At 38.0% G+C, this 27,860-nt stretch overlaps 1 protein-coding gene across 1 annotated transcript in view; it reads left to right on the top strand.

Annotated features, from left to right (window-relative positions):
• NEK11 (NIMA related kinase 11) overlaps positions 1 to 27,860 on the top strand; it is an 88,647-nt gene that overhangs the window by 35,471 nt on the left and 25,316 nt on the right. The window contains exons 8-14 of the mRNA XM_030444489.1: positions 1,663 to 1,812; positions 1,894 to 1,972; positions 2,460 to 2,545; positions 6,034 to 6,153; positions 8,213 to 8,306; positions 9,133 to 9,271; positions 23,740 to 23,864. Coding sequence (XP_030300349.1) covers positions 1,663 to 1,812; positions 1,894 to 1,972; positions 2,460 to 2,545; positions 6,034 to 6,153; positions 8,213 to 8,306; positions 9,133 to 9,271; positions 23,740 to 23,864 — 793 coding nt within the window. The remainder of the gene's footprint in view (positions 1 to 1,662; positions 1,813 to 1,893; positions 1,973 to 2,459; positions 2,546 to 6,033; positions 6,154 to 8,212; positions 8,307 to 9,132; positions 9,272 to 23,739; positions 23,865 to 27,860) is intronic.

Below are 27,860 nucleotides of genomic sequence, written 5' to 3'. Positions count from 1 at the left end.
AAAACCCAAACAGTTATTTTGCAGTCTGTCAAGTTGGGGTTTTCCTTTCTTTTTTCCTTCCCTCTGTCTGATTTCCATTTTTGTTTGATGCTTCCAGATGCCAGAGTTTGAACATGCTTCAGAAATACAGATCATCATCCGTGTGTTGCTGTTTACTGATTCTGGAAGTTTGAAAGCTGGTTGACAGTTAAATCTTAAAAAAACTAGGCAATTACTTATGTACCTCACTAGCTGGTCTTCATGCAGTTGTTAGCAAAAATGTTCTGCTAATTATTTTCACATACTGCTTGAAAAGTTGCAGTGAGCAAGCCCTCCTACTCTCTCTCCTTTTCCTCATTTACAGTGTGTGAACCCAGCTTTCAGCTTTAAAAAATTTGCTCTTGTTCTTCTGTTGCCAGACAGACTAAATTAATTCTTAATCTTTAATCAAAATAAATAATTAAAACTCTAATCATTATTTGCTTTCAAAGATAGTGTTTATACCTTTTTCATCAAGCCATTCACCTATACTTAGTTCTAACTTATCATCGGAGGCTTTATTTTCATACTGCCTCTGTAAATTATAAATACCACAATCAAATACTACATTAATATTAAAGTTTCTCTGATATTTGTCTTGGACAAATGAACCTGGTCCTTTAGCTGTTTCTGACCAGAATTTTCTATGACCTCAACCAGGTCACTTCTCAGTGTCTCATTTCTCCTGACTCTAAACTGGAGGACTGTAAACAGGCTCAGCATCCTTGAAAGCCTGGAAAGCTCAACAGCCCTATTTAAAAAAAAAAAAAAAAAAGAGTTAGGCATAGGCAGAACCCAGTTGAAGTGCAAACTGTTATGAATAGTCATTATATAAGTTATTTTGAGAGTATTTATATTAAAATATTCAGCTTGGTGATTTTTATGATCTCCTTTTAGACTGGTGAATAGAAGCCTGGTAAATAAGGTGATGGTAAACCAGAGGCCCATTTAAAATTGTTTGTAATCATTCCCTCTGGTGTTTAATTACTTAAAATTGACTCTGGTTCTTAGATGTAACTCCAGACTTACATGTTCAGATTTCTTCTTTTCTTCTCCAAATAGAATTTCAAGGAAATTTAGTTTTAGAGGTTGCAATATTATGCTCTCATTAAAAATAAATAATTATTTCTTGGAGTATAAACTTGCTTTGTAATCTATTTTTAGTATGTGGCCAAATGAGTGAATTCTCATCAGAAAACAGTTCTGTTATTTGAAATTGGCATTATTTAATTTGAACATGAATCTTAGTCTCAGTTTTTGTCAGAAATTGAGTTGTAAAACCAACTTAAACTACCTTATGTCCAAATATGACTAAAATATTTTCTAGATCTGTCACTAATTTAATAACCTAATTCTCAATTTACTGAGTAACCCTTAAGGTAGTTCACATAACAGAGTCTTTATTTTTACATATTTATAAGTATAAATATGTGTATTTTTGGACAAAATCTCATTTTATGTTTCTCTTGTTTGTAAAGTTACTCATTTGTGATCAGAATAAAAATATTTCAGATTAAAAGGATGATAATGAAATATTCCCTGGAGAAAAGGGCATGCGGTTGTGATTTTACTTACTGTAATGTCACTTTGCACGCTACTTTCAAAAATATTTTTCATGCTTTCTCTATTATTTTATTCTTTAAGGTCCCTGGGATGCATTTTATATGAGATGTGCTGTATGAGCCATGCATTTACTGGCCACAATTTTTTGTCTGTTGTGTTAAAAATCGTAGAAGGAGATACACCTTGTCTTCCTGACAGATACCCAAGCAAACTGAATGCTGTGCTGTGCAGGTATGTTATTTCCTTGTTTAGCAGGTTGTTAAGTTAATTTGGAAAAAATCTCAATTATGTTTCTGGTGTTTAATGTTTCAGCATGTTAAATAAGAATCCTTCATTGAGACCAGCAGCAGCAGAGATCCTAAAAATCCCTTATATTGAGGAAGAACTAAAGGTATATAAGAAAAAGTGATAGCTGCACACTTGCTGTTTGAGTATGTATTTTGCAAAAACAGAGTTGAGACAGAGGAAATGTGTTGAGAAAAAATAATTAAATTGCACTTCCTGGGAATATTTATCTAGGGGACTTTCAGAGCTGTATTACAAATATGGCTGAGATAGTGAGACAATGAGAAGCCATTGTCACTTTACATGCTGAATGGATTCACTTCAAGTGTTATGAGCAATAAGAAGAGTGTGCATTCTCTGTAAAAAGTGCACATCATTTGGGCCTGGGTAGACTGTTCTGGGTAGTCACATTTTAAATGAAAAGCACTACAACTTTCTCTTTTGGTCCCTGCTTATTATCTGGCTTTCTAAGAAGGTGGGGAAGGGAACTTCTCACTCAGTTTTTACATTAGGACTGTATTGGGTTCTAGCTGAAGAGTTTTGATTGCTTTAGCCTCAGGTATTGATACCACTTGTGTTTTATTTCCTTGAAGAATATACAGTATGAGTTCACAAACATTACTGTGAAAGACAAGTCACTTAACGGGCAGAAGGAAGCTGCTCCTATTTTTGATGCTGTGTAAGTATATTTAAGTGTATAAAATTTATGGGTAAAAAAGGATTTACAGATCAAATATTTTTATTATATAACTGTGTAAATGTGTATGCACGTGTAGTATATGCATGTTAGTTTACTACCAATTAGTGTGTAAATTAAGACTTTACATGTCTTAATGTCTTTACATGTCTTTACTAATGTCTTTACATTTTAAAGTTTCAGATCATCCTTTTAACTATGTCACAAACAATTATAGTGCTGTTGTTAGTATACCTACAAATTATTGAATGTGAAAGCTATGTTTCATAAATGACCCCAAACTAGAAGTATATATACTTAAACTAATATTCAGCTAATACATCTGTAGGATGCTATTGTGTGTATCTTGTAACTATTGTGAGAAATTAAGGCTAGCAGTGTTTCTTGGTTTTTACATCAGTAGTGCCTTCACACCTGATCTCTCATTTAGGCACTGAATGTATTTAAATTAATTAACAGATATATATAACAATTTATTAATTACTTGCTTTGATGGAACCTTGCCCTCCCCTTTGTTTTCTGTCCATGTGTTTTCTGCACATGGTTTTGCTCTGTCATGAATTATCACACTCAAAATCAGGAGTTTGCACCTGTATGGGTGCAATGGGTATCCCTGCTTCATTTTTCCTTTAAATAACTGTCAAGACTTCAACAGCCATCTGAAATTTCTTTCAAATTATTTGGTTACAGCAATAAAAGAAGCCCATGCTCCAGTCCAGAAGTAGCAGTGCCTCTGGGGCAATAGGCCTTTCCCTTTATTTTTTTGTGAGCTCTGCTCTTGGAAAGGATGCACAGTTTTGCAACTGTGGTCACTTTGCATTTCCTGCCAGTTGTGTTGCTTGCAAGCATCCCTTCGGGAGAGGTGACCAACTTCAGCTTTTCTGAAGACAATGTCAGTATCATTTGTAGGAAGAAAGCAGAGCAAACACAATGAAATTCAATATAGTAAAATCTTCTGTAAATTTTTTTAACCTTTTAGCTAGTAGGAGTGTGTTGGTAAAGCTCTGGTTTTGAGAAATAGTGGTTTGAGTTTCTACCCAAACTGTTAACTGTCTCAAGTTAACAGATGAGTGTCTGTCTTTTTCTCAGACCAAGGGTCTCTATTTTGGTGAATGAATAGGTACCTTTAGTATAAGTAGGTTGTTGAGCTTGGTAAGCTGAGATATAAAATGCAACAATAAATGAAACCTGGTAACAACTATCCAATGAACAGACACAAATCAACCTGGCTGAAACTGCTGCCAGATTTTTTGCCTTCTTACTATTATACATGACTGCTTCTGGTAGAAATAAGCCTTTGCTAGTATACTGGAAATAAAAGAGTCGGGTAGATATGTGATAGCTGGTAAGTATTAGAGGTATCTTTTGTCTGTGGCTTCTGGGTTAAAGCTGGTTCAATTAACTGTAAGCAGATTTCTGCCTCTCTAAATATGTAAGTACCTTCAGAGATGTTTCTCAGAGATATATCTTAAAAAGTTTTGGGGCTCTGAAATCTTGCACAAACATTATGCCGACTCTGTCAGAATTATATTGAGAGCTTAATGCTTATTAAAACATGAAGTATGAGAACCTTACAGAAACTTTTAATCCATGCCTTTATTCTGTGGGAACAGAGTTTCAAATTATCTATATACACCACAAGATGGTAGATGCTTTAAGGGAGCAGTATTTTTAACTGCAAAATACATCCCTAGTCTTCAAATATCTTTATACTTCCAGAATAGACTGATAAAACCGCTGTTTGTAACACATGCTATGGTCCATCCCTGATCCTTTGTCTTTAGTTTTACTGTGCTGGGCCTCATCACTCCCAAATGGACATCATATATTTACAGAACTAGCATATGGGGACGACATTCATGTATATCCCAGAATCTGTAACTATTCTTCAAAAGCATGCCTATCGTCTCTAAGTTGAGGAGCAAGTTCTGTCTACAAATATCATGTACTTCTACTTTTGTGAAAAGAAAATAGAAAGTCACCTGCTTTTATGCAGAGGTCCGGAGGTCTTAAAATTTGTGGAACAGTGTATGGCACCTGTTTTTGTTTTAGAATGGAAATTTACCTTGAGGTTTTCAATTTAGGGCATCAATTTGATAAGCTTAGCTTATAAATTATCTTCAATTGTCCTGCAAATATGCATAAAGTCATAATCTTATTATGGCTCTCATTGCACTTATGAGAATATTAGCTGTCTGTATTACCTTGTGAGTGAACTGGCAAATAATTTCAGTAGTTCTGGATCTAAAGAGGTAGGTAAAATGAAATAAAAATGGTAGAGAGCAGAAAAGTGGAGAAGAAATAATTTAAACATAGTAGATTTCCTGCATCTGCTGTAATGAAGCAACACTTTAGTTGCACCTCCCACTAGACCAGGTTGCTCAAGGCCCCATTCAGCCTGGCCTTGAAACTCTTCCAGGGAGGGGGCAGCCACAACTTCCCTTAGCAGCCTGTGCCAGTGTCTCACCACCCTCACAGGAAAGAATTTCTTGACAATGTTTAACCTAAATCTACCCCCTTCCAGTTTAAAGCCTTTAAAGCCCTTGTCCTGTTGCTACCAGCCATCGTGGAAAGTCCCTCTCCAGCTTTTCTGTAGTCTGAAGTAAGATCTTCCCAGGGCCTCTGCTTCTTCAGGCTGAACAAGCCCAACACTTTCAACCTGTCCTCACAGGAGAGGTGCTCCAGCCTTTTGATCCTCTTCGTGGTTCTTTATCATGTTCATGGCCCTATCATAAATATAAATATGGCCTATAACATATATAAACAATAGAAAAAGTGATGTAAGTGAAAGATAACGTCAGACATTTCAAGCTGTGATTTAATTTTTGTAATTAGTCAAGGATGTGAAATAAAAATCTGAATTTTATATACTTTAAAAAAAAATACTAGATTAATGTTGTTGTCCTGTATTGATAAATACATCTAAGATACATATGTCAGTGATTCATGCTCAGCTTTCAGAGATGGCTTGTGGAGATACTTTTAACATTGATTAGGACTAGAAATTCAAGAATACAACATGATAATTATAACTGACATTAAGAACACATTGTCTTTTATTCAAGGCAGCTTGTAACAATTAATTGGAAATGTATGGGTGATACTGCTTTTTTCTGTTGTTGTCATGTCAAAATGGCCTTTCTGCCTTAAATATGCTCAGTTATGAAGCCTGACAGGGTAAATATTTCATAGTGCTTCAACATTTATTCTCTTAATGAGTTGAATTTATGAATTTATATTTTTCCATTCTCTCCTGAGGTGATTAATATTCTTCATTAATCTAAGTCTAAGTTGAAATATTTCAATTTAAAAGAGACATTTACTTTTCAAATTAAAATCTGTTTTGTCTGTTATTTTACCTGTGATTTCTGAATTATTCAATTTGAAATGTCACTGTGTTTCAATATAAAGTCAAAGTGCTGATATTTACATTTTTATATGAAGATAGGTTTACATGCATTCAATTTCAGGCAGAGGGAAGTTAATTTGCAAACTCTGCAGGAACTGTCTGAAGTACAGAAAATGACACCACGAGAACGAATGAGGCTGAGGAAATTAAATGCTGCCGATGAGAAAACAAAGAAGTTGAAGTAAGTTGAGCATAATATAAACATTGTGCCCTAACCATGCATTTCCCCCATCCAGCTGTCCAATGAGAGTTAGAACTGTCAAGGTAAAAACAAAAATAGAAAAGGTCTTCTGCTACTCAAAGTGAATGGGGATTTTCCTATTGATGTAGGGAAAAAAATGTCAGAACATTAACCCAAAACTGGTGCTTTGAGCACTGTATTTCTGGTTAAGTAAGTATATGAGAGATTTTCAGATGTGTTAAAACAGGAGGTTTTTTTAATCATAGCATTTTGAGGTCATTTTAAGAATAGCAGAATCTGGGTAGCTGGATGTTTCATTACAACCCAGCTTTTGTCAATGGTTTTGGCCTAAGAGATTTGCCAACAGAAGTCGGTAGCTCAGAGGACAATCTTAGCAAATGATTAGGCAGGGGCAAAATGCATGTTATAAAGGCTTTATGGTTTATGTTTTTTTAATTAAGTGAATATGACATAATAAAAGGGAGATTTGAAAGAGAATAAGAACCATTTCTGAGTGAAATCTGAGAAACAGCTGGAAATCTGTGAATGTATGCACGAAGTTTTTTAAATAAAAAGAATATACTGTTACGATGTCACATTTGAGTGTTTCCCAGTTAAAAATACTCAAAGTTTTGTTTGATATGAGTGAAAACGGTAGAAGCACCACATTAATTTTTAATGTTCACTTTAAAAACAATTTGCAAATGCAATGTAAATTAACAAACTTACTCAGTTATTTGTAGAGGATAATAGGCATAATAATACGTTCTTTTTATCATGAGACTTGCCATCTTAACCCTATTGTGCTAAAGCAAGTTAATTCAGTAGGGCAATGACATCCTAGTACAGAAAAAAATTACAAGGTGACATGAAGTTTGAATTTGTGGCCTCAGAAACCCTGCAGCTGCAGTTAAGTGAAAATGCTCAGTGAAATCCCATCTTAGCATAAGTTGTGCCAACTTGTGGTGCCCCTGTACAAAGGCTACAGACAACTCAAAGCCCTCATCTTCTGTTGGAAAGTATGTCTTACTGGCATGTGTGCCTCTCTGGCACTTACTATTGCATTTAGTAAGGGAGAGGGTATGCAAATTTATTCTCATTTTAAAAAATAAACTTGAATTGAAAGCACTGTATAAATTTAACACCTCTTCTGCATGGTGTTTTCAATAATATGGCAGGCTAATTTGTGTACTTAAATGAAATTTATAAATAGGAAGTCTGTTCCTTTCACTTTTGAAAAATGGATGGAGATTAGGAAATTATTGCAGGAGAGTTCTAGTTTGCTTTGATTTTCTTTACTTTATTGTACTTTAGTCTTTTCTAAATTTTCATGTTTGTTGTGTTTTGGGGTTGGTTTTTTTTTTGTTGTTGTTTTCCAGCAACAAAACTAAATATAAATAGACTTATTTTGTAAAATGAAGGCAACATGCTGGTCTTCAAATCTTGTTCTCAGTCATGGATCGGTAAAATGGATCTAGATTCAGCTCTGGGCTTCTTCCATCCAGTTCACTCACCCTGAAAATATTTGTAACAGGGCAAGACCAGTACCTTCTCAGAGGGGAGATCTGCTTTCAATAGTGAAAATCTAGAGATGGATGGGAAATGGATATAGTAATAGAAACTAGGAGAGCTCCTTAGTGTAGCCCCTGGTTTAAGCAGTTCTGTACAGAAATATACAGTTGCCAGTTCCTATAGGTGAAGTGTTCATGGCACACAAATGTCACACACCTGTCTTCGGCTGAAGGGTCCCTGGACTGAATGGGTAAATAACATCCAAAATATATGATATTTGAAAGAAACAAAAAAAGACCGGGACTAAAAATTTACTATTTCTCAATTACATTATTCAAGCTGTGAAAGTAAAATAAGATACTGTCTGGAAATAAGGCCTGAAGTCTATTTGTGCGTTCACTGAAACCTCACCTTCTGTAGACAGCATGAATTTATGGCACTCTGGGAGTTTAATGATGGAATTTATTTTTCCAAATCTGCTTTTCGAACATACCTTTTGCAGTCTCTGATATCACATCCCAAACACAAGTATATTCTGTATTTACAGACAGCTGGCAGAAGAAAAATGTCAAGAAAATGTCAAAAGAATGCAAGAATTCAGGGCCCATAATTTTCAAGAGCTGAATATTAATGTCCTACATGTAAGTATGGGCTGTTGGTTTGGAGGTCTCATTTATACCCCGTCAGTGTATACCATTTCTCTGTTTTCTACATGCTCTCTTTAGCACAGTCCTGTTTAACACCAGCAGTTTGGAAGTGCATCAAAGGCTGAACCACTTAGCTAAACCTGTGGTGAAGGGAAGTGCATTCAGTTATTCAGATGTGGTTCAACAAACTGTTTATTCATTGCACAATTTTCATCTGTTAAGTCACCCTTAAATCTAAATCTGGTCTCTGAAATGTACTTACAGACAGTTCTGTGTGACATCAGAGTTCAAAATACGTTAGTTGTCAAGAGAAGTTTAGAATTTTAATCTTTTAAACACTAATTTGGTGTGTCTATGGGTTCTTTTAATTTGATTAGCTAAGAATATTAACATTTCAACTGTCTTTTTAGTAGAAACGAGGCCTTGGAATGACTCCCAGTGTAAGCTGTCCTTTGCTTTTAAGCTATCTGCAACAGAAGATAGGCCTCTTCAGTTCTAATACCATATCTTATCGTAGAGAGAACAGGATCAGTTTGGAAATAAGTCAGTGAAAGCATCTCAGAAATAATGAGGTTTTGGTTTGTCTTCTAATGATGAGGAGTGCTTTTTTTCTATTTCCCATTGTGTCTGGAGAAAAAAAAAATCTGTCTCTGCTTTTGGCTGAGTCACTACTGATCATTTACAAAGAAGCTAGGATTTTTTTTGTGTGTTTGCCTAATACAAGTCCCAGCAGTTGTGTAGATCAGGGCAGCCACTGTATTGTGATTCTGCTGAAAGCTCTAACTGTACCTGTTTCTCCACACTGCTTTATTCAACTGAGGAATCTGATGAGCAGACTTCAAAACCCCTAATTCAATCTCAGCCAGTTGTTACATGCAACTCCATGTCCATGGGATATGATGAACCAGGTGGAAATGAAGCATCAAGTCAGCTCTGCATGTCTAAATTTACAGACCATGGTAAGAATTTAAAGTTTGGTCTTGAAATGAAACTTCCTATAAACAAAGCAAGATCTGATTTTTGTCCCTTGTAGCTTATTTATAGTGGGGAAACTGTGGGATAAAAATTGGCCAGAATTGTGAAGTTGTAAAAAAAATTACAAAGAGAGAAAGGAAATAACCTAGGTAGATGTATGTACAGCAGATGTGCAGCAAGGTTACATGGTTCTGTGTTCCCAGAGTTTGAGTGACCTGTCAGCAGTGACTGAGATCAATGAACCTTCTCCAAATGAGATACTGAGGAAATAGCTTTAACTTTGTATTTGTGAAAGGAAAAAAATAATTTCCTAAATTATCTCTCCAGTGCAAAAAATAATTAAAAAAAGTAAGAGTGTTTGGCACCTTTTGTACATGATACTGTTTTCTTTATAACCATGAGAGAAACAGATGGAAACTCTTTAAACTGTGCTTATCCTGTCCCCAAATATTTAGTTACTGTCTAAAGAACATGTACTATATAACGTTCTTATCTGTGGGCAGATGAACAAATAATCAAGCTTTTTGGAAAGGGTCAAACAGTAGAAATGTGCTTAATGAGAAAAACATTTTTAAAAGCAGATTTATATGTTTTGTTTCTACAGTGTCACAGAAAAGTGCCATACTCTTAAATATTTAAGAATTATTGTCTAAGCACTATTTATGGTGAAATATTTTAAATCAGACTAGAATCTTGCCAGTATGCATCAATAGACTTTTAAGTATGAAAACTGATTTTCTCTAAGAGCTCTTCCTTTCAGTATCAGTTCATGTATGTCTGTGAAGGTGTATGCCCTTAAATGAAAGGTATCAAAATCAGTTTGTTTGAGAGGGAGATGCTTTTTAAAATATCAAATGGCTATTTTCTTTCAGTGTAACCTCATTTATGTCTATGTGGTTGGCTTGCTATTTCACAGTGTAACCAGAGATGATCTGTGTAGGAGAAAACCCAGCTGCTAGAAATAAATCCTGGGTGGAAGGGAGGGAGGCCTGCAAATAGCAGACAGAGAGAAAGCAGTAAACATGGGTGGGAGATGTACCGAGGGAAATACACAAAGATACTTAAATAGAAACAGAATATGCATGAAAGAAAAGAAACATGTTTCTGGCTTTAGGGGGTCATTAAGCTGTTAAAATATAATGACAGAAATTAGCATTTATATCTGTGACTGAAGAGTTGGGTCAATCCAATCGTACAAAACTGAATGCATGTTTAATTGATTTTGCCAGAGTCTCTGGCATTGAAATGGAGGGTTGATGTGAAAAAGGAGTTAGGGATAGGCAGCAGAAATTACATGATTTCTCTTCTTTTCTTTGTGAACACCGTTTTATTACTGAAGCTGATGTCAAAGTTTATCTCTTCAATATTCATACTCTTCTTTTCTTTAAAGATTTCACTGCAACCATGCATGTCCTACATATCTAATTATGAATTAAGTTATTAATGGAACCTTTTTGTTTGAAAATGTAGGACAGCTCCAGCTATTGGTTTTTCAATAGAATTTGGTTCTTCATCAATGGTGTATACAACAGAAAAAAACAAGAAAATGTAGCAAGACAAACCTCTTTTAGGGTAAGGCGCTTCAAGGTCCAACCAGGTGTTCCAGCAGAGACTCACAAAAAGTGCTCTGAGCCTATAGCCCACAGGGTTGACTAGCCTGGATCGGTGCTGTTGCTCTGAGAGCAACTAACCTCTCTGCTGGCTAGCTCAGGAGTGAGCTAAGCCTGTGCTTCAAGCCTCACCTTTTATTGGCCCCCTAATCCTGCTCCTGTGCAGTTAGGGCCTGCCTTAATCAGGCACAGGTGGGCTTAACACAAGCTCATGCCACTCCCTGGGAACTAGTGGCACCTGGTTGCCTCATTTCATTACACCTGGTTGTGTCATTTCACTACAAGAAAACTAGGAGCAAAGCTATAAAATGTTTTTATAAAGTTGTTTTGCATGTTAATAAATCTTGCTAATGCATACTAGTTTAGCAGAAGAAATTAGACTGCAAATACCAGATTAACAAGCACCCTGGTTATACTGAAAACAGCTGATAAAGGGGAAAAAAGGCAGGAGAGTCTGTTCATAAATGCCAAGGAGGCACAGCAGCAGCAGCAGCCTTTAAGTTACTTCAGGGCAGACCTAAAAAATCCCTTAAAAATGGAAAGAGCTGTTGAGGAACACTTAGGGATAGTACCCCAATCCCAGTAGGTATGGAGGAAATTCCAACTACGTTTGCCTCAAATCTTGCAGTCTTTAAAAAAAATTGCAACGTGAGCAGGACTTGGAGGATTCATGGGTTAGGCTCTGGAAGGGTTAGGGGAAGGCATAGAGAATGAAATACCTTAAATTCTGCTTTCACTGAAAATTATCTAAAGCATTGTGCAACATAGTTTTGAACAAGTTTTGAAAGCACAGGAGCAGGCTGTCCCAGTGTGCCAAAAGGCGAGCCGGCGGGGAAGACAACCGGCCTGGCTGAATTGGGAGACTCTAAAAGAAATTAGGGTTAAGAGGAGGGCCTACCAATTATGGAAAATAGGGCTAACTACTGAGGAGGAATTAAGGAATATTGTTAAGTCATGTCGAAAGAAAATCAGAGAGACAAAGGCACAATGTGAACTGAATCTCGCCACCTCTGTGAAGGATAACAAAAAGTCCTTCTACAGATACATCAGCAGCAAAAGAAGGGGCAAGGAAAACATCCATTCTTTACTCGACACGGGTTGGAATATAGTTGTCAAAGATGAAGAAAAGGCTGAGGTATTTAACACCTTCTTTACCTCAGTTTTCAGCAGAAAGACAGGTTACCCTGAAGACAGATGGCTTCTGGAGCTCATAGAAAGTGACATGAATCTAAACAGCCCCCCTGTAATCCTTAAGGACACAGTCAGTGACCTACTGAGATGCTTGGATCCCCACAAGTCTATGGGACTAGATGGGATCCACCCAAGGGTAATGAAGGAGCTGGCAGAAGAGCTCGCCAAGCCTCTCTCTATCATCTACCAACAGTCCTGGCTCACTGGGGACATCCCAGATGATTGGAAGTTGGCAAATGTCACGCCAATCCACAAAAAGGGCCGGAAAGAGGACCCAGGAAACTACAGGCCCGTCAGCCTGACCTCAGTGCCTGGCAGGGTCATGGAACAGATCATCCTCAGTGCAATCACACAGCACCTGCAGGATGGGCAAGGGATCAGACCCAGCCAGCATGGGTTTAGGAAGAGCAGGTCATGCCTGACCAACCTGATCTCCTTTTATGATCAGGTGACCCGACTGGTGGATGAGGGGAAGGCTGTGGATGTGGTCTACCTGGACTTCAGCAAGGCCTTTGACACCGTCTCCCACAGCATCCTCCTGAAAAAACTGTCAGCCCACGGCTTGGACAGGAGCACCCTGTGCTGGGTTAGGAACTGGCTGGAGGGCCGGGCCCAGAGAGTGGTGCTGAACGGGGCTGCATCCAGTTGGCAGCCAGTCACTAGTGGTGTCCCCCAGGGATCAGTGTTGGACCCAGTTCTGTTCAATATCTTCATTGATGATTTAGATGAGGGGATTGAGTCCATCATCAGCAAATTCGCAGATGACACTAAGCTGGGGGGGAGTGTCAATCAACTGGAAGGCAGGAGGGCTCTGCAGAGGGACCTGGACAGACTGGAGAGTTGGGCTGATTCCAATGGGATGAGGTTCAACACGGCCAAGTGCCAGGTCCTGCACTTTGGCCACAACAACCCCAAGCAGTGCTACAGGCTGGGGACAGAGTGGCTGGAGAGCAGCCAGAGAGGGACCTTGGAGTTTGGATTGACAGGAAGCTGAACATGAGCCAACAGTGTGCCCAGGTAGCCAAGAAGGCCAATGGCATCCTGGCCTCTATCAGGAACAGCGTGGCCAGCAGGTTCAGGGAAGTGATTCTGCCCCTGTACTCAGCGCTGGTGAGGCCACACCTCGAGTACTGTGTCCAGTTCTGGGCCCCTTAGTTTATAAAGGATATTGAAGTCCTGGAGCGGGTCCAAAGGAGGGCAACTAGGTTGGTGAAAGGACTCGAGCACAGATCCCATGAGGAGAGGCTGAGGGAGCTGGGCCTGTTCAGCCTGGAGAAGAGGAGGCTCAGAGGAGACCTTATCACTCTCTACAACTCCCTGAAAGGAGGGTGTAGCCAGGTGGGGGTTGGTCTCTTTTGCCAGACGACTTTCAACAAGACAAGAGGGCATGGTCTTAAGTTGTGCCAGGGGAAGTTTAGGTTAGATATTAGAAAGAATTTCTTTACGGAGAGAGTGATCAAGCATTGGAATAGGCTGCCCAGGGAAGTAGTGGATTCTCCGTCCCTGGAGATATTTAAAAAGAGACTGGATGTGGCACTCAGTGCCATAGTCTAGCAACCTCAACGGTGGTTCAAGGGTTGGACTCGATGATCTCTGAGGTCCCTTCCAACCCAGACAATTCTATGATTCTATGATTCTATAGTTGTATGTAATTAGGGAGGATGTCAAATACAAAGCACATACAAAGGTTTAGCTGTAGTAATTAGTAATTAAATTTAGTAATTAGATTTAAAAACATCGTATCTTGATCCAATTTGATCAAGATGTTTCTACTTGTGGTAGTAACATTTACTGAAAGTTGGAAAAAACAAGGCAATGTTGTTAGCTAAAGAAAAATCATTATGACAGCTTGGGGTTTTGCACCTCATGGTGGACAAGTTTTATCAATGCAAAGCATTTAACTGTTTCCTATGGAGTTTAATCGTTTCTCTATGTTTTATGTAATCTCCAATGAACTTTACATTTTTCATTCTAGTTAGCACCCCTGTGTCCTTAAGGAACATTTAAAAGAGTTGTGTGAAATCACAAATTGCTGACCAGTTTGTTAGTCTGCAAGATGGTTTTATTTTTTGGAGTATAAAAGAGACCTGAGCCTCCCCTGTGCTTTTGATGTTAAGATGAGTTCAGGCTATTGCAGAAAATATTCAACCAGATTGTTGACAGTTGGTACAACAGTTTCTTCAGAAGCTTAAAGAAGCAATCTAATTCTCATTTCTACAGAGAAATGCTGCAGGCAATGTAAATACTATTCTTTAACAATGAAATTTAGTTCTTCAACAACATCATGCTCCTTACCATGCCGTCCGGCTGTACTGTGCAGATGTATTCTTTTCTTGTAGAGACTAGGAACACTGCTGATTCATGTGGGACTGATTGAGAGCATGGTATTTAAATCTGACTCTCCAGATGTCACTTGCTGAGTCAGACCAGCTTGGGATGGCTGGTGCATCTTGGCACCCTGTTACCTTTCTCCCTGTTCTCTTCTGGAGTTCCAGGCACATGGTTGGCAGCATCTTCCATTCATCTGCAGAAAATGGAGGGAGAACTTGGAGAGGGGGCGTGAGGGCTAATCAAAGAAACATGAGCTTTTGTGGACAGAAAACACTTTGAAAATCTGTGCTTGCATTACTTGAACTCAAGAAGAAAAGGATCCAGTTTTAACCTCGGAGTGGACAGCAGTGAAAAATTATATGAACAGCAAATTATGCTAATTTTATTTTAATAAGATAAGAGAGAAAGATGGGCATTAAACACACATATTCCAGAGTTATTATCTTGGGTCTTGTTGGTGCTCTCTCTCTACTTTCCTACCATTTGCTTCTGTTCCATGGAGAGAGTACTAAGTCAGTTTGCCTACCAAGTTCTGATTGTGGCTATGATAGTCCTCTACTTGCACTGCCCCTTTCCTAAAAATATTGACCTGGTTTATATACTCTAGAAAGTTCCCCCAGCTTCTCTGCATACAAGGCTGTGCCAGGGCCAGTGCACTGCAGTGCTTGTGAACCTGCTTTATGGCTTAAATTTACATCTTACTGTTTCATGCCAACATCTTTAAGATGCATTGCCTCAGTGCCTTGCAGATTTAGTAGTGCTCTTCCTTCCTTTGCTTATTCTCCTCTTGTTTTTGTAGGTAGCAGTAATCTCCCTCTGCATAATACCTCTATTCAATCCCTATCTATTATTCATGTTTTAACACTGGTTGCTTTCAGTATACCTGAACCTTCCTTCCTTATTTCTTCCTTAACTCTTTTCATAGCTTCAGAAAAATTCACAGCTTACTTCTTACAAGAAGTCTTGCTTTTAGAGCTACCCAGAGGGAAGCATGCTGAATGAGGTCTTTACATAGGAGTTATTTAAAAACCACAAACACTTTGAAAGTAAGGGGAGAGAGCAAATTATGTTATTCTACATCTCATATTTTTTTTCTGATCTATTTTTCATACTGATTTAATTTGGCATTGATAAATAGAGCCTACTTCAAAATTCACCTTTGGACAGAGGCTGTAGTTAGAATGATTCAGGCCAAAACTTTTGAAAAACTCCACGGGAAGTCTCTTCACTTCTTCCATAGCATTATGTTAAAAACATTTAGAAAATGTGAATTTAGGAAGCAATTAGAAGCAAATGCACAAAGATTGTGTATGTACAAAAATACAACATGCTAGATTCTATAGTAGATACTTCTTTATAATTTCAGTGTTCAGATACTGTTTTTTATTCCAAGTCATCCTACTTACAGAGCAATATAACTCTACCCTGCACTTCAGATCCAAGGTTAAACCAATGTATATAAAGACCCACCAGATATTTATTTGCAAACAAAGCATCTGTGAATGGGTTGGTGCTGAAAAACATTCAATAACAAATCCCAGTCAGCCCCCCCTCCCCCCTATTTGCAGCTTTCTGTCTTTCTTACCAAACTGAACAGCATTTCTGGAGAGCTGCTCCAAATTATATGGTCATGTAAGAAGCTGGAACCAATCCCAAATGAGGGCAAATTTGTTCAGGAAGTAGCCATTACCTGAAAGTTCAGCTTTCAGTGCATATGAGTCTCAGACAAATAGCTGAACAAAATGAGAAGGTGACAGGAATGAAAGAACTTGGATGAAATTGTCTTGCTATTTTAGCTGCTCCATGGAGTACAGTGGACCCCAAAGGTCTAGCAAATGCATTGACTTTTATCAGTGAATTTCCTGACACTGTTTAGGTCTCAGTACTTTTTTTTTCTTAGAATTGCTTGTTTGCAATAATTTACTTATTCTTGTACTTTACTAACACATACCTTATATTTATCACTTATATTGAAATTATATCCAAATTGTATCCAAATTTTACATCTCAGCCACATCTTGTGCACAGCTTCTTACACCAGGTACGGATCTAAATTCTTTCCAATTTTTTTTTTCCTCTTTCAGTAAGTTCTGGTTGTGAAAACATCCCCAATTTATTTATTGAAAATGGCATCCTTGAACTGAATTGAAGAGTGAAACAAGTGACTATCTAAAGGTGCAGCTTTTTGTATTAACATGTGGACTCTTTCCTTCCAAACACTGGTTTCAGACTGCAAGAGAAAGTATCAGGCTCTCTCTGCCAGATTCAGCAGGAAAACTAAGGCTTTCTTTGAAAGTATGCTTTAACTGACCAAAAAAGATTAAAATAACTCAAGGACCAAGGTAGCTTTAAATTGATGCCATAAGGTAGCTTCATGGTCATTTTTTCCATTAATTTACAGCTCTCGCTCAATTCCTCTTGGAAACTATACAAATAATAGGGCAACCTTTACAATAATAGGGCCTCTTTGGGAGTAAAGGAAATGGCTTACAGGAATCACTGAGTGCTCCCCATTATTGACTACATTGCTATATTATTCTTTGTCTTCATTCATCCATCAGTACTAAAAGGGTTTCTGAATATCTGGAAATTTTTTAGATTTGCTGAACTTCTTAAACCATACTGGAAAGGCAGCATGACTTCATCTTAATCAGCATTGCCTACCAGAGCTCCTGTTTCTGTATACATGATAATCAGAAAATCAAATAACACAAAAACTCAAATCAAACAACACAAACAACATCAGAAAAAACCAACACAAAACCAGGCAGAAAATTAGGCAATAAATTTGATGAAAGTATTCCATCTAGCTTTTGTGAACACCTTTTTTAGAAACTCCTTTCAGCATTTCCTTTCTTCCTCCCATTCTTTGTCTTTGTACATACTTGTACAATATCAGGAGATGAAAGGTTTGGAGAAAAGAACGTTTTTCTTGGAAATTTCCTTTTGGTTAAAAAAAAGTATTTTTTTCCTTGGAAAAAGATATTGAAACCAACTACTTCCTTTCTAACATGAAGTAGCAGATGATTCCTGTAAGGCTACTGTGGTTTACATCCTCTTTATTTTTCCAAGATATTTCACAACAGGTGAATCATCACTCAGTGAAGCTCACAAATGAGTTGAGACTTTTTTCCTTTTTTAAAAGGCTAAAAGAAGAATTATAAAGTATTAATGTTTAACTATGGCTGGCTTGCTGGTTCTTTTTCAGAACAACCTGTTTTACTTTGTGTCTCTGCTGTACATGGACCCTTTTAAAAAATTATCTAATCCTTTACTGCTCAGCCAAAAGGGTTATATGAGACTGTCAAGGGCACAAAGGTCCTGTCAAATCCTCTAGTTCATTTCTTAAACTAGGCATATTCCAAGAGCCTTTTTAGCGTAGTTTAGAAAAGCTGGACAAAAGCTTTCACTGACTTTCTAAACAATGCATCTTTGGCACTTAATAATTAGTATGTTGTCTATAGCTGACCAAAGGATGGCAATTTTCTATAATGGAAAGTTTTAAAGTTGAACTGTTTTGTCTTGCATTGGAAAAAACCCAACAAACTAAAAACCCAAACCAATCCGAGTAAGCTTAAATGATAATAGTGGAATTATTTTTTCTATTTGTTAGAAAAATAACCTGAACTGCAGAGGTGTGCAGAGGCCTTGTTCTCCTTTGCAGTAGAATTTCTCATTCAGCATTATGTTGGTGAGGGAAACATCTCTGTGTTTCAAACTCTCTCCCAGTCACAATACTGCAGCTCTTTCTGTTCTTTCCCACTGTGATAACTGATGCACAGCTCCAAAAAGTGCTAAGCAGCTCAGATCACCACCTTCTTTTGATGCTGACTTTTGAAAACATGTACATGTTGCAGGGGAGAAACAGATGTAGTAGAGAAACAGATGAGTTTTTTCTTAGCTTGTGAGTGTGTCTCTTAATATGTTCACACACATAAATAGATCTTGAGTAATTCTAAAGAGGATGGTTGTGGACCATCATGGAATAATGAAATAATTTGGGTTGGAAGGGACCTTTGGCAGTCTGTAGTCCACCTCCAGAGAGGTGGTGGAAGCCCCATCCCTGGAAGTTTTTAAGGCCAGGCTGGATAGGGCTCTGAGCAACCTGATCTAGTGGGAGGTGTCCCTGCCCATGGCAGGGGGGTTGGAACTGGATGATCTTTAAGGTCCATTCCAACCTTGAAAATTCTAGGAGTCTATGACACTGGAGTTTGCCAGTGAATTTCCGCAGAAAGGAAAGAACCGGGGGCACTCCCTGGGGTACCAGGGGGCACCAGGGGCACTCACCTCTCCACCATTGGTGAGGTCCTGCCAGTGGGCTGTCTGGCATCCTAGCACAACACAGGAGCAGGAGGAGGAGGAAAACTCTTGCTTCTGTCTCCAATGTGGCTCACCTACAAAGTCTTGCAAGGGGGACAGTGAAAATACCTGTGCCCTAGCTCCCCATGTTTTTTAGCTCTTGTGGCAATGTCCTGTAGCAGAGATGCAGTGTCCTACAACAGCCTCTGCACAGGATAGTTTCTCAGCATGTTGGTTGGTGTCACCGTAGCACTGAGAGTGCTTTATATCTTGTGACAGCTCATATTTGGCAGAGCAGTTGAATGCTTTGCTTTCACTTTGCTGTCTGTAGGAACATGCAAACCAAGGAGTGTTGCTACAAGAAACTGCAACAACTCTTTTCCTTAGGGTAGAACAGTGACAGCTGAGAAAAATCTGCCTTTTTTCCAGAGATGAGTTGAAGCCTTGGGAATAAAAAGGGTACAACAGTCCTCAAGAGCTTAGTGGGACTTTGTTACTGCAAATACAAGTGGTAAAAATGAACATATGTTACACTGCTCTGTTTTCTTCCTTCTTCTTTTTCTAAATAAAAGCAGCCTTACTTACTGACTTCTGAGAATGTTGTGTCAATGCACCAATTATAAACATGACTTCAAGGCAAGAGAAAATTAAAGTTATCTATCAAAGTATTTTCGTCTCTTTGGAGAAAACAGTTGTTTTTGCAAGTTGCTGTGCTACCTGAAGCCAGCTCTTGGTAGGTTCAAACAAAATATTACATTTCACATTTCTTTTTTTTCTACATAGCTTGTCTTCTTGGGAAATGGCTGTGGTTTTTTATATTTTTAAATAATAGGTTTTTACCATTCCTTCCATGAGAAGCATAATGTTACTGTATAGAAAGAAATCTAAAGAGGAATGTTAATGTTCAGAGCTTTTTTTCCTTTGAATATCTAATAGCAGATATCAAGTGTGTCAGTGCTATACCTAAGCCACTTAGCAATACAGAAGCAATAACTGAGTTTGCTCTGAATGAAGTGTAAGCAAATAAAAGGTGCTGTGACTGGTCTTGCTTCAATATATACAGCTAGATAATGCACAATATATTTCCAGAGATAAGCTGAAAGATTGAAGGCTGTGAGGGGGCAGAAGCAGCTGTAGAGACCTTCCTTTGTGCTCCCTATGGAGCATGTAAGTGTTCTGTATCAGAGGGGCAACAGACATCTGAAGGACAAGTGTATTACAGTAGTGTGGCAGCCATCAGTGCTGCCTGTTCGAACAGCTGGCATAGGATTAGAAAACTTTATATTGGATGTTACCATCACCTTTCTTTTCCAAGGGTCTGTGGGGAAAGCAGAATCCCTGACTACCATGTGTGTGTTGCCTGGGGGGAATGGGGTGATTTGGACTCTTGGCAGGACAGGAGTGTTGTGTGAGCAAGGGGGTCTGATGAGCTGCAGACAGTGTCAGGAGCTTCTTAAATGTGATGCTGTTCTCCCAGTCCAGCTGCTGAAATGAAGAGGTGGGGTGCCCTGGATTCTGTAACAGCAGTTTTATTTTCTCTTTTGCACATCTGCCTCAGTGGCATCACTTCTTTACCAAAGTACCTCCAAGGCACAAAGATGCTTGATTTCTATTTTATGTCAGAACAAAAGTTAAGGTCCTGGCTTTGGAGTCCATTCTATGCTCTGCTAAGATGTGTAAACAACAGTCAAACAAACCTCGGCCAAAGATCAACATTTTTATTAAAACTGTTCCTCTGAAAGCATAAACCAAGGAGGTTTTTTCCAATGTACCTTGCTGAGGTGTGCAACTGCACCAATAATGTTATGGGATAGTGGCAGTAACCAGACTTTTGCCACCTGGTTAGTGGAGACTGGGGCATGTGTATGAAATATCCAGGATCATGGGAAAATTCAGGTAGCAAAGATTCTGGAGCCTGGACTGAAGGCATGGAAATGGAAGCATGTAGGGCTCAACTATCCCTGACAGTGCCTTCCCTGAGCTGACAATACCAGCTCACTCAGTCTATCTGCTACTCAAGTTAATAGGTCATGGTGTTGATTTATGGTATCTGCTGTGATAAAGCCAGCTTGAAATTTGGCTGATCCTGTAACTCAACTAAATAATCTGTGCTGTACTCAGATTAATTCTGCAAAGAACCAGAAATGTGTCTCTGCATCTGTAGTGTGTGGAGGGCTGGGAGCTGGCTCTGCTTAGTAGGACTCAAGGAACCATTGTATGGAACCAGGTAGTCTTAATGAGTATGTTGATATTTTGGAGGAGCCTTCTTAAAGATGCTTGTTATAAACCCAAGACATTTTAAGGACTTCTATGAGCTGAATCCCAAGTTCCCACCTACTTGATATGCTGTCTTCTTTTGGGAATGTAACTTGGCATAGTTTCTGAATTTGGGCCAATAAACTTGTGAACCTGGAACATCTCTTGTGTCTGAACTAGCATTTACAGTTGTATTACTGAGCTTGGATTAACTGACTATAATGAACAGCTGTCAAAACAACTTCACAAATGGTGAAGTGAAGCACTCTGATGAGGATGCAAAAGCTGGCATGAAACTGGGATGCAGCCAGTGCCAGCCTCTGTGCACAGTTTGAAGGCACCAGCAGTTTTGATGGTCATGGGCTACTGATGAAGTACGAGCTTCACTGTAGCCAGAGCACACATTTTGAAGCTAGAATAAAGTGTAAAATTACTGATTTTTATATCTTGTTTGGTTGCGAAGGGGAAGATTGCATTTTTTTTGTACAACAGTAAACAAATGCTGAATGTGGGAGGAAAAGATGACTCAGAAAATCCTAGTGCAGTCTAAGGTTGGTATCATAACATAACAAGCAGGATGTTTCATATGTATTTGAATGCATATATACACAAAGACAGAATGCAGATTAACCTAATAAAATTATACTAATAGGAGGAATACCAGTGAAAAATTAGTGTTCACTCCATCTGGAAAAAGAGATCTGTTTTTATTTTTTAGTGTTCTTCCCATGTAAAAAGGAATGCTATCTAAGATTTCTTTTTTATTTTCAAAACCAAGAAGGCTGGAGGGATTCGTCTTCTGGAAACCCACTTAATGATTTATTATTTTATTTTATTTTAATTTTTTTAAAATTATTTTTTTATTCCTGCCCACTAGAAAAGGTGAAAAACAGGAACAGGAAAGATTAGAAATTGTGCCAATGGAGCATGGTGCTGTTATGAAGTTTCCTTAAATATCTCCATACAGATAAATCTGAATGGAAATGTGTCAGCATTTTGGAGGTAAATCAAGTTTGTAAAATGAAGGTATTTTTAAAAATCTTTTGGAGACAGTAGATTGTAGAGATCATATCTCAACAGGAGAGCTTCAATTACCTAGTGCTACAGATAAATACATTTTCACTTTTCCTCTGAGTTCTCTTTTTTATGCCTTAAGAATTGGAATTACTCTTCCTGCCCAATCTCTAATGTCTTTTAGTGTATTTTAATTATATTCCCATTTAAGTCCCTTTGGTTTTTTAATCCATGTGAAAAAAGCAAAAAATTAATAATATATTAAGACTTTTCACTCTGATATTGTTTGAATTTAATTTTTTCAATGCAGTAATATTTAAGCAAAGTTGGTTTATATTTCATTAAAGTGATAGATTTATCTGAGCAGAATGGCAGAAATCATGCTAAGCTGAAGATAGGACCATGGTGATTTAAGACAGCTGAATCTTAGGCTTTTTTATCTTCAGCTAACATTTCTTTGAATAATACTAGGCAAAGACAGTTACCAAATAAATATTTGAAATCTGTTTGCATAAACTTACTGTTCCTGTGCTTGAATGTAAGTTACCTTTGTAAGTCAGTGGCTGAAATTAAAGTAGAGCCATTAGCTCTCTTGGAGTATCTCTCTGTGAATGCTCAGGGCTACTGATTCTCTGTCTGATGAGCCATGCTCCCTTGTCTTCTGATTCTCTCACAGAATCACAGAAAGTTAGGGGTTGGAAGGGACCTTGAAAAATACAGTCCAACCTCCCCTGCCAGAGCAGGGTCACCTACAACATAGGAACATGTCCAGGCGGGTTTTGATTGTCTCCAGAGAAGGAGACTCCATGACCTCCCTGGGCAGCTGTGTCTCCTGTGGACAAGTCTTTGCCTTGCAGCTTTCTGTCTAGAAAAGTGGGAATCCTGCTTTTTATTCAAATAGTCACCACAGTCCAGCCTCTGCTTAAAATTCAGCAAGTGCTTAAGTGCTTCTGCTGACAAAGCACAGCTCACCAAAGCAGGTGTGATCAGGCCTCAAGCCATTTTGCTAACTACTTCTTCAGGGAGCCTGGGATGCTGAAGGACTTTATGTGGAGCAGAGTGGCTGGAGCGTTTCTCATGCTGTGATGAATATGTTGAGTGTTAATAACAACTATTGCACTTCATAATCTCATTTGCTGTATTAATATTGCATTCACTGCTGTTCCTAAAACCTGTGAAAATAATAATTTCAGAGAGCATAACACTCAGGTATGCATAGCTTGATTTTACAGCAGGTTCTTTTACTTTTTTTAATGCTTTTGCTTCAGTAAAGTTTGGGAAACTATATAGATTTTATGCTTTTTATCTTTTTAACATGTGCCTGATATATATTATTTTCCAGTTTAGCTTAACATAACACAGGTTATGCGTGTTAGAAAAAAAACAAACTGAGGCATAATTTTAGCTCACAAAAGCTGGATTCAGTCCAGTGCTGACCGTGCTTTAACTGGGTGATCCCATGAGGTTCATTTCAACCTGGATTATTTTATGGTTTAGTGATTTCAGCCCCAATTCAATGTAGGTCTTTTAATGTCATTAATTTACATGTGATGACCATCTTACCTTTTGCCAGAGACATCTTTAACAAAGCTTAACATGCCATCAAAGAGGAACATTTTAATATGAGAACCTATCCCTCGATTTCATGACAGAATGCATTGTTAGTAGCATGAATGCTATAAAATCCGTTTTATCTTTCTAAGAGCATACACTTTTCTGTCTATGTGCTATAAACTCATAATTGCCTTTAGAGATCCCTGAAGACCCGGAAATTGCAGAAGAATATTATAATGATGAGTTTGAATCCTATTCAGAAAGCAGTGAAGAGGAGGAGGATGCCAAAGCATCGCAGACTCTTTCTAAGACAAATCACCAGGTATATGTATTATGGGAAAGCAATAAACACTTGGTGCTCATTTTCCAGAGAAAAATTAAGCTCCTTCCAAGATTTTGTCCTACTCGCATTATTGAACTGTGTTTTTGTTAGGAATATGTGTGTATATTAATACCATGGATTGCTGTTTGCATTCATGTATAATTCTTCTGAGACATTGATGAGAAAGGTTCTTGCATTCCTTCAAGATTATGTGTAACATTCCCATGAATTTCTGAAGGTGGATCATTGTCAGTAAACTTCCCTGTGACTGTGAAACACTCAGAGTTCTTCCATGTTTTAGCTATGGCTAAAATAAGGTTAAAGTTGATATTATGCTTCAAGCGTAGAGATATAAGTTCCAGCTCTGATTCCCATGCAAAGATAGTCACCTCTTGCTGCTACTTCTTCCTCCCTATGTTAAAAATATTTTCTAGGACAGTTGATGAACTGAGACTAAACAACTACAAGACTTGACCAACAAATCTGCAGACTTTCCCAAGAATCTAAGAAAGTGTCAGTGAAGATAAAACTTATTAATGAAAGGCTTAAAGCAGCCTTATAAGGTGAGGCTGCCATAAGAAAGTCTTAAGGATTGCAGAATGAAGAAGGTTGAAGATTATTGGAAAAGGCACCTAATTTAGATCTGACCAGAATAAGATGAGATCAAACTTGCCTCTAATAATCAAGACTCAGTGAGATCAATGAGCTTAAATGCCTAAGTTGGTTCTAAAAATGGATCTTTCTAAGTTATTCAGGAACAATTCTTCCCTGGGCCATGAGCTTAAAGCATTGCATATGCAGTGCCTCTGAATGGTACTGTCTGGTTCTTCTTAAGATGTATGCTATTCTGGGTTTACAGGCAAATTTTGCAAAATAGAGTGTGATGTCTTCTGCATTTCAGGGAACCAACTAATATCTTTCACTAAATTATAAATAACATACTGATTTCTAAAATTTTCAATTAATAACTTCTTTAAGGCATGTTTTTTAAGGCAAAAACAATTTTTTTCTGTGAGAAATGAGAACTCTACTTCTAACATGGTAGCAAGGAGTCCTGAAACTCTTTTGTGAGTTAAATTTGAAGTGTACTTAGAAACAGCTTCATTCAAACTGTCCTATTTTTCAAACTAAACACTGGATGCTTTAAAATTCTGGATTTATGTATCCAGTAATGGTCTAAAGAAATTATTAGTCAAATGTAAACCAGTGGAATATCTAAGACAAAGGGATTTCTTTGGGTTTTTTGGTTTTTTTTTTTCAGTTTGCTGGATCTGAGCTTACCCACAATATATAGGCATGCAACCACTCCATTGCCCAGAAAGTTTCTCATAAGATAGTCTTGAAAAAAAAATATTACTCACTTTCATCAGACTCTGAGACGTATTTTTTTTCTCTTTAGAGTGCCTTTCAAAATTTTCATTCAACTTTCATTGACAGTACCATTAAGTGCCAATCTGTAGTGGTTTTGAACAGGCAGACTGCTGCTTAGAATTAATAAAGGGCAGAAGATAAAAATAGATTTCTCAATAATGCAGAATAAATTAGGTGCTGGCACTCAGATCTAAGCAGTGACATTCCCTCACTTTACAGTGACTCAGACTTCAGCTATTACAAGAGCTGGAAGAGCTGTCTGTCCCACTGGTCCCTCTTTTCTCTATCCATCCCCAAGGGCCTGTAGCTTTGTTCTACCAGCAGTCTTTGTGCACACAGACCATTAACCCTCTGCAAGCTGATCATATAAACAGACTTGGAAGTGCAGCCTGTAAGAATTTACCTTTCGGGACTTCCTTTATCAAAAAGTTTTCTGTCTCTTCTTTTTTTCCCCAGCAACTTATTAAAAGCAGGCGTGTGTTTCTGAGTGGTGACACAATCACCTTTTCTTTTTCTTGGGAAGTGAACATAATTTTCAATTTTCCCTTTCTCAAGTGAAAAAATCTGCAGTAAGTCCAAGGTCAAAGCAGACTAAACTTAGATGTGCAAATCTGAAGACCTATGTCTGAATTCACTGAGTGGAAAGTCTGCACAGTAAGGGGAAGTAAGCAAGCATTTTTTGGGAGCAATGTTATCTTGGTGTAAACATAAGTGTAGGTTAGATAGAATATACTGAGAGGTCTCTCCTTGGTGATTATAAAGATTATATATTATACAGATATTAGCATGCGTGAGACATCTTCATTCTGGATGTCAACTCTTACATGAAATGGACACTATTCAAAGGTAGGGCAGATCATGCAGAGTGTTAATAACAAGCTTCAAATCCAACCAGAATAGGTTTGATCTTGCTAGTATAGAGCAAGATTATGCTTCTGCAGTCATTTACTTACAAATCAAGTAGGAGTTTTGTTTTTATGATGGGATTCATACTCATAAACTATTTCCTCAAAAATACCATCATAAATTCAACTTTTGGAGGTGTGGGCAAATAAAGAAGTTATTCCACTGCAACACAGTATGAGGGCTTGTAAGACATTTACTTTTCTAATCTGTTCAAATCTCTTAAGTTTCCAGCACCAGCTGCTTTTCTAGTTATTTCTGTTCAGATAGAGTGGAAATGCTGAATCTGGCAGTACTCCCTGGTTGACCCCATTACTTCAAAAAATGATTTAAAAAATTCTGATACCTGTGCAGTAGCATGGGGTCAGAAAAGTCATCTAATTGAAGAGCACATTGGGGTGCATGATGTAGAAAGAGATGTGAGCTATTTATTCAAGCTCTATTAGGCTCCCACAGGTGTGAAGACAGAATGAGAGGGGGTGGCCTTATGTGGGATGCAACACCTCTTCAGTTAAGAAGGTAGAGTTAGGCACTGGAATGGAATAATTTCAAAGGCTTAGGATAAGGAGCAGGGGCAGCAATTTTTCCCTTGTTGATATTTTCCAATACAGCACCTGTGTTTTTAGCTACATGATTCAGCTGAAGATCTGCAGTTGCCACCAATTTCAGACCCTAAGCACATCTGGACCTCTCCTTTTGATTTCAGCATTGGAGTTTAGTGTCCTTTTCCCCCCTCTTTTGGACCAGAAATGCATATTACCAGATTTCAAGAAGCAATTTGTGAATTAATTTTTCAGACCTCTACTCCTTCAAGCCGATAGCTCTTTTCTACATGTTTTGTTGTTGTTATTGTGGTTGTTTATTTCCCTAGGAACACTGGTTTCTAGTTAGGGGGAAAACTTGAAAGAATTTTTTTCTTAAAAAAAATAAAATATGAAACCTAGGAGAGGTTTTGTCTTGAAAAGTTAGTGCATGGTGAGGGTTTAATTTGCTTTGATTTAGCTGAGATGCTAAAGGATGTGTTGTATGCTAGTTTATCACCATGTTCTTTGTGTTGTCTTTTAGTGACTCTAGCAGCGCATTCACCCTCTTCCTTATGAGAAAATCTACTAATGTGCTACATTAGCTTTGTGTTTTCAATTTCCAGGTCACTTCTGAGATTGTCAAACCAGATAACCCAGTTGCTGTGGGTGGTCTACAGGCTGTTACCCCGAAAAATGCTCAACCTGATTCCTAATGTGTGCTGTGGCATGGCCTTTTGCTTTTAGAAAGGGGTTTCTTCATTCTGAATTTGAAATGTCTAGGGTTTTATCTGTGCTGGCTCTTACATGTAAAGAGTCCCTTGCCTACTTTGTAGGGCTTTGCTTTCCCTGCAAAAACCATTAAATATATATATTTAACAGATAAACATATTAAATAAAACAGCTCACATCCTCTCAGATTGTGAGACTCAAGTGGAGAAAAGACACAGGTAGTTTCTACCTCAGTGTATGGTGATTAACAATTTATTCAACTATTTATCACTGGGTGAAAACTGCATTCTTTTCCTCACTGATTTTTTTTATAAGATGGCCAAGTGAAGCCATCTTGAAATGTTAGTGTCCTTGAAAACCAGCAACAATGAAAGTGTTGAAAGTGTATCTTTTGTCTTACAGTGTAGTGAGAAAAAAAATCAACTCTGTTGTGATATTTGGAGTAAGTATGATGTCCTGCTATAAGAAG

The sequence above is a fragment of the Calypte anna genome, chromosome 2, assembly GCF_003957555.1.
Source record: "Calypte anna isolate BGI_N300 chromosome 2, bCalAnn1_v1.p, whole genome shotgun sequence".
NCBI lineage: Eukaryota > Metazoa > Chordata > Aves > Apodiformes > Trochilidae > Calypte > Calypte anna.
Note: the sequence above shows the minus strand (reverse complement) of the source record. Positions and strands in the feature narration are given on the sequence as shown.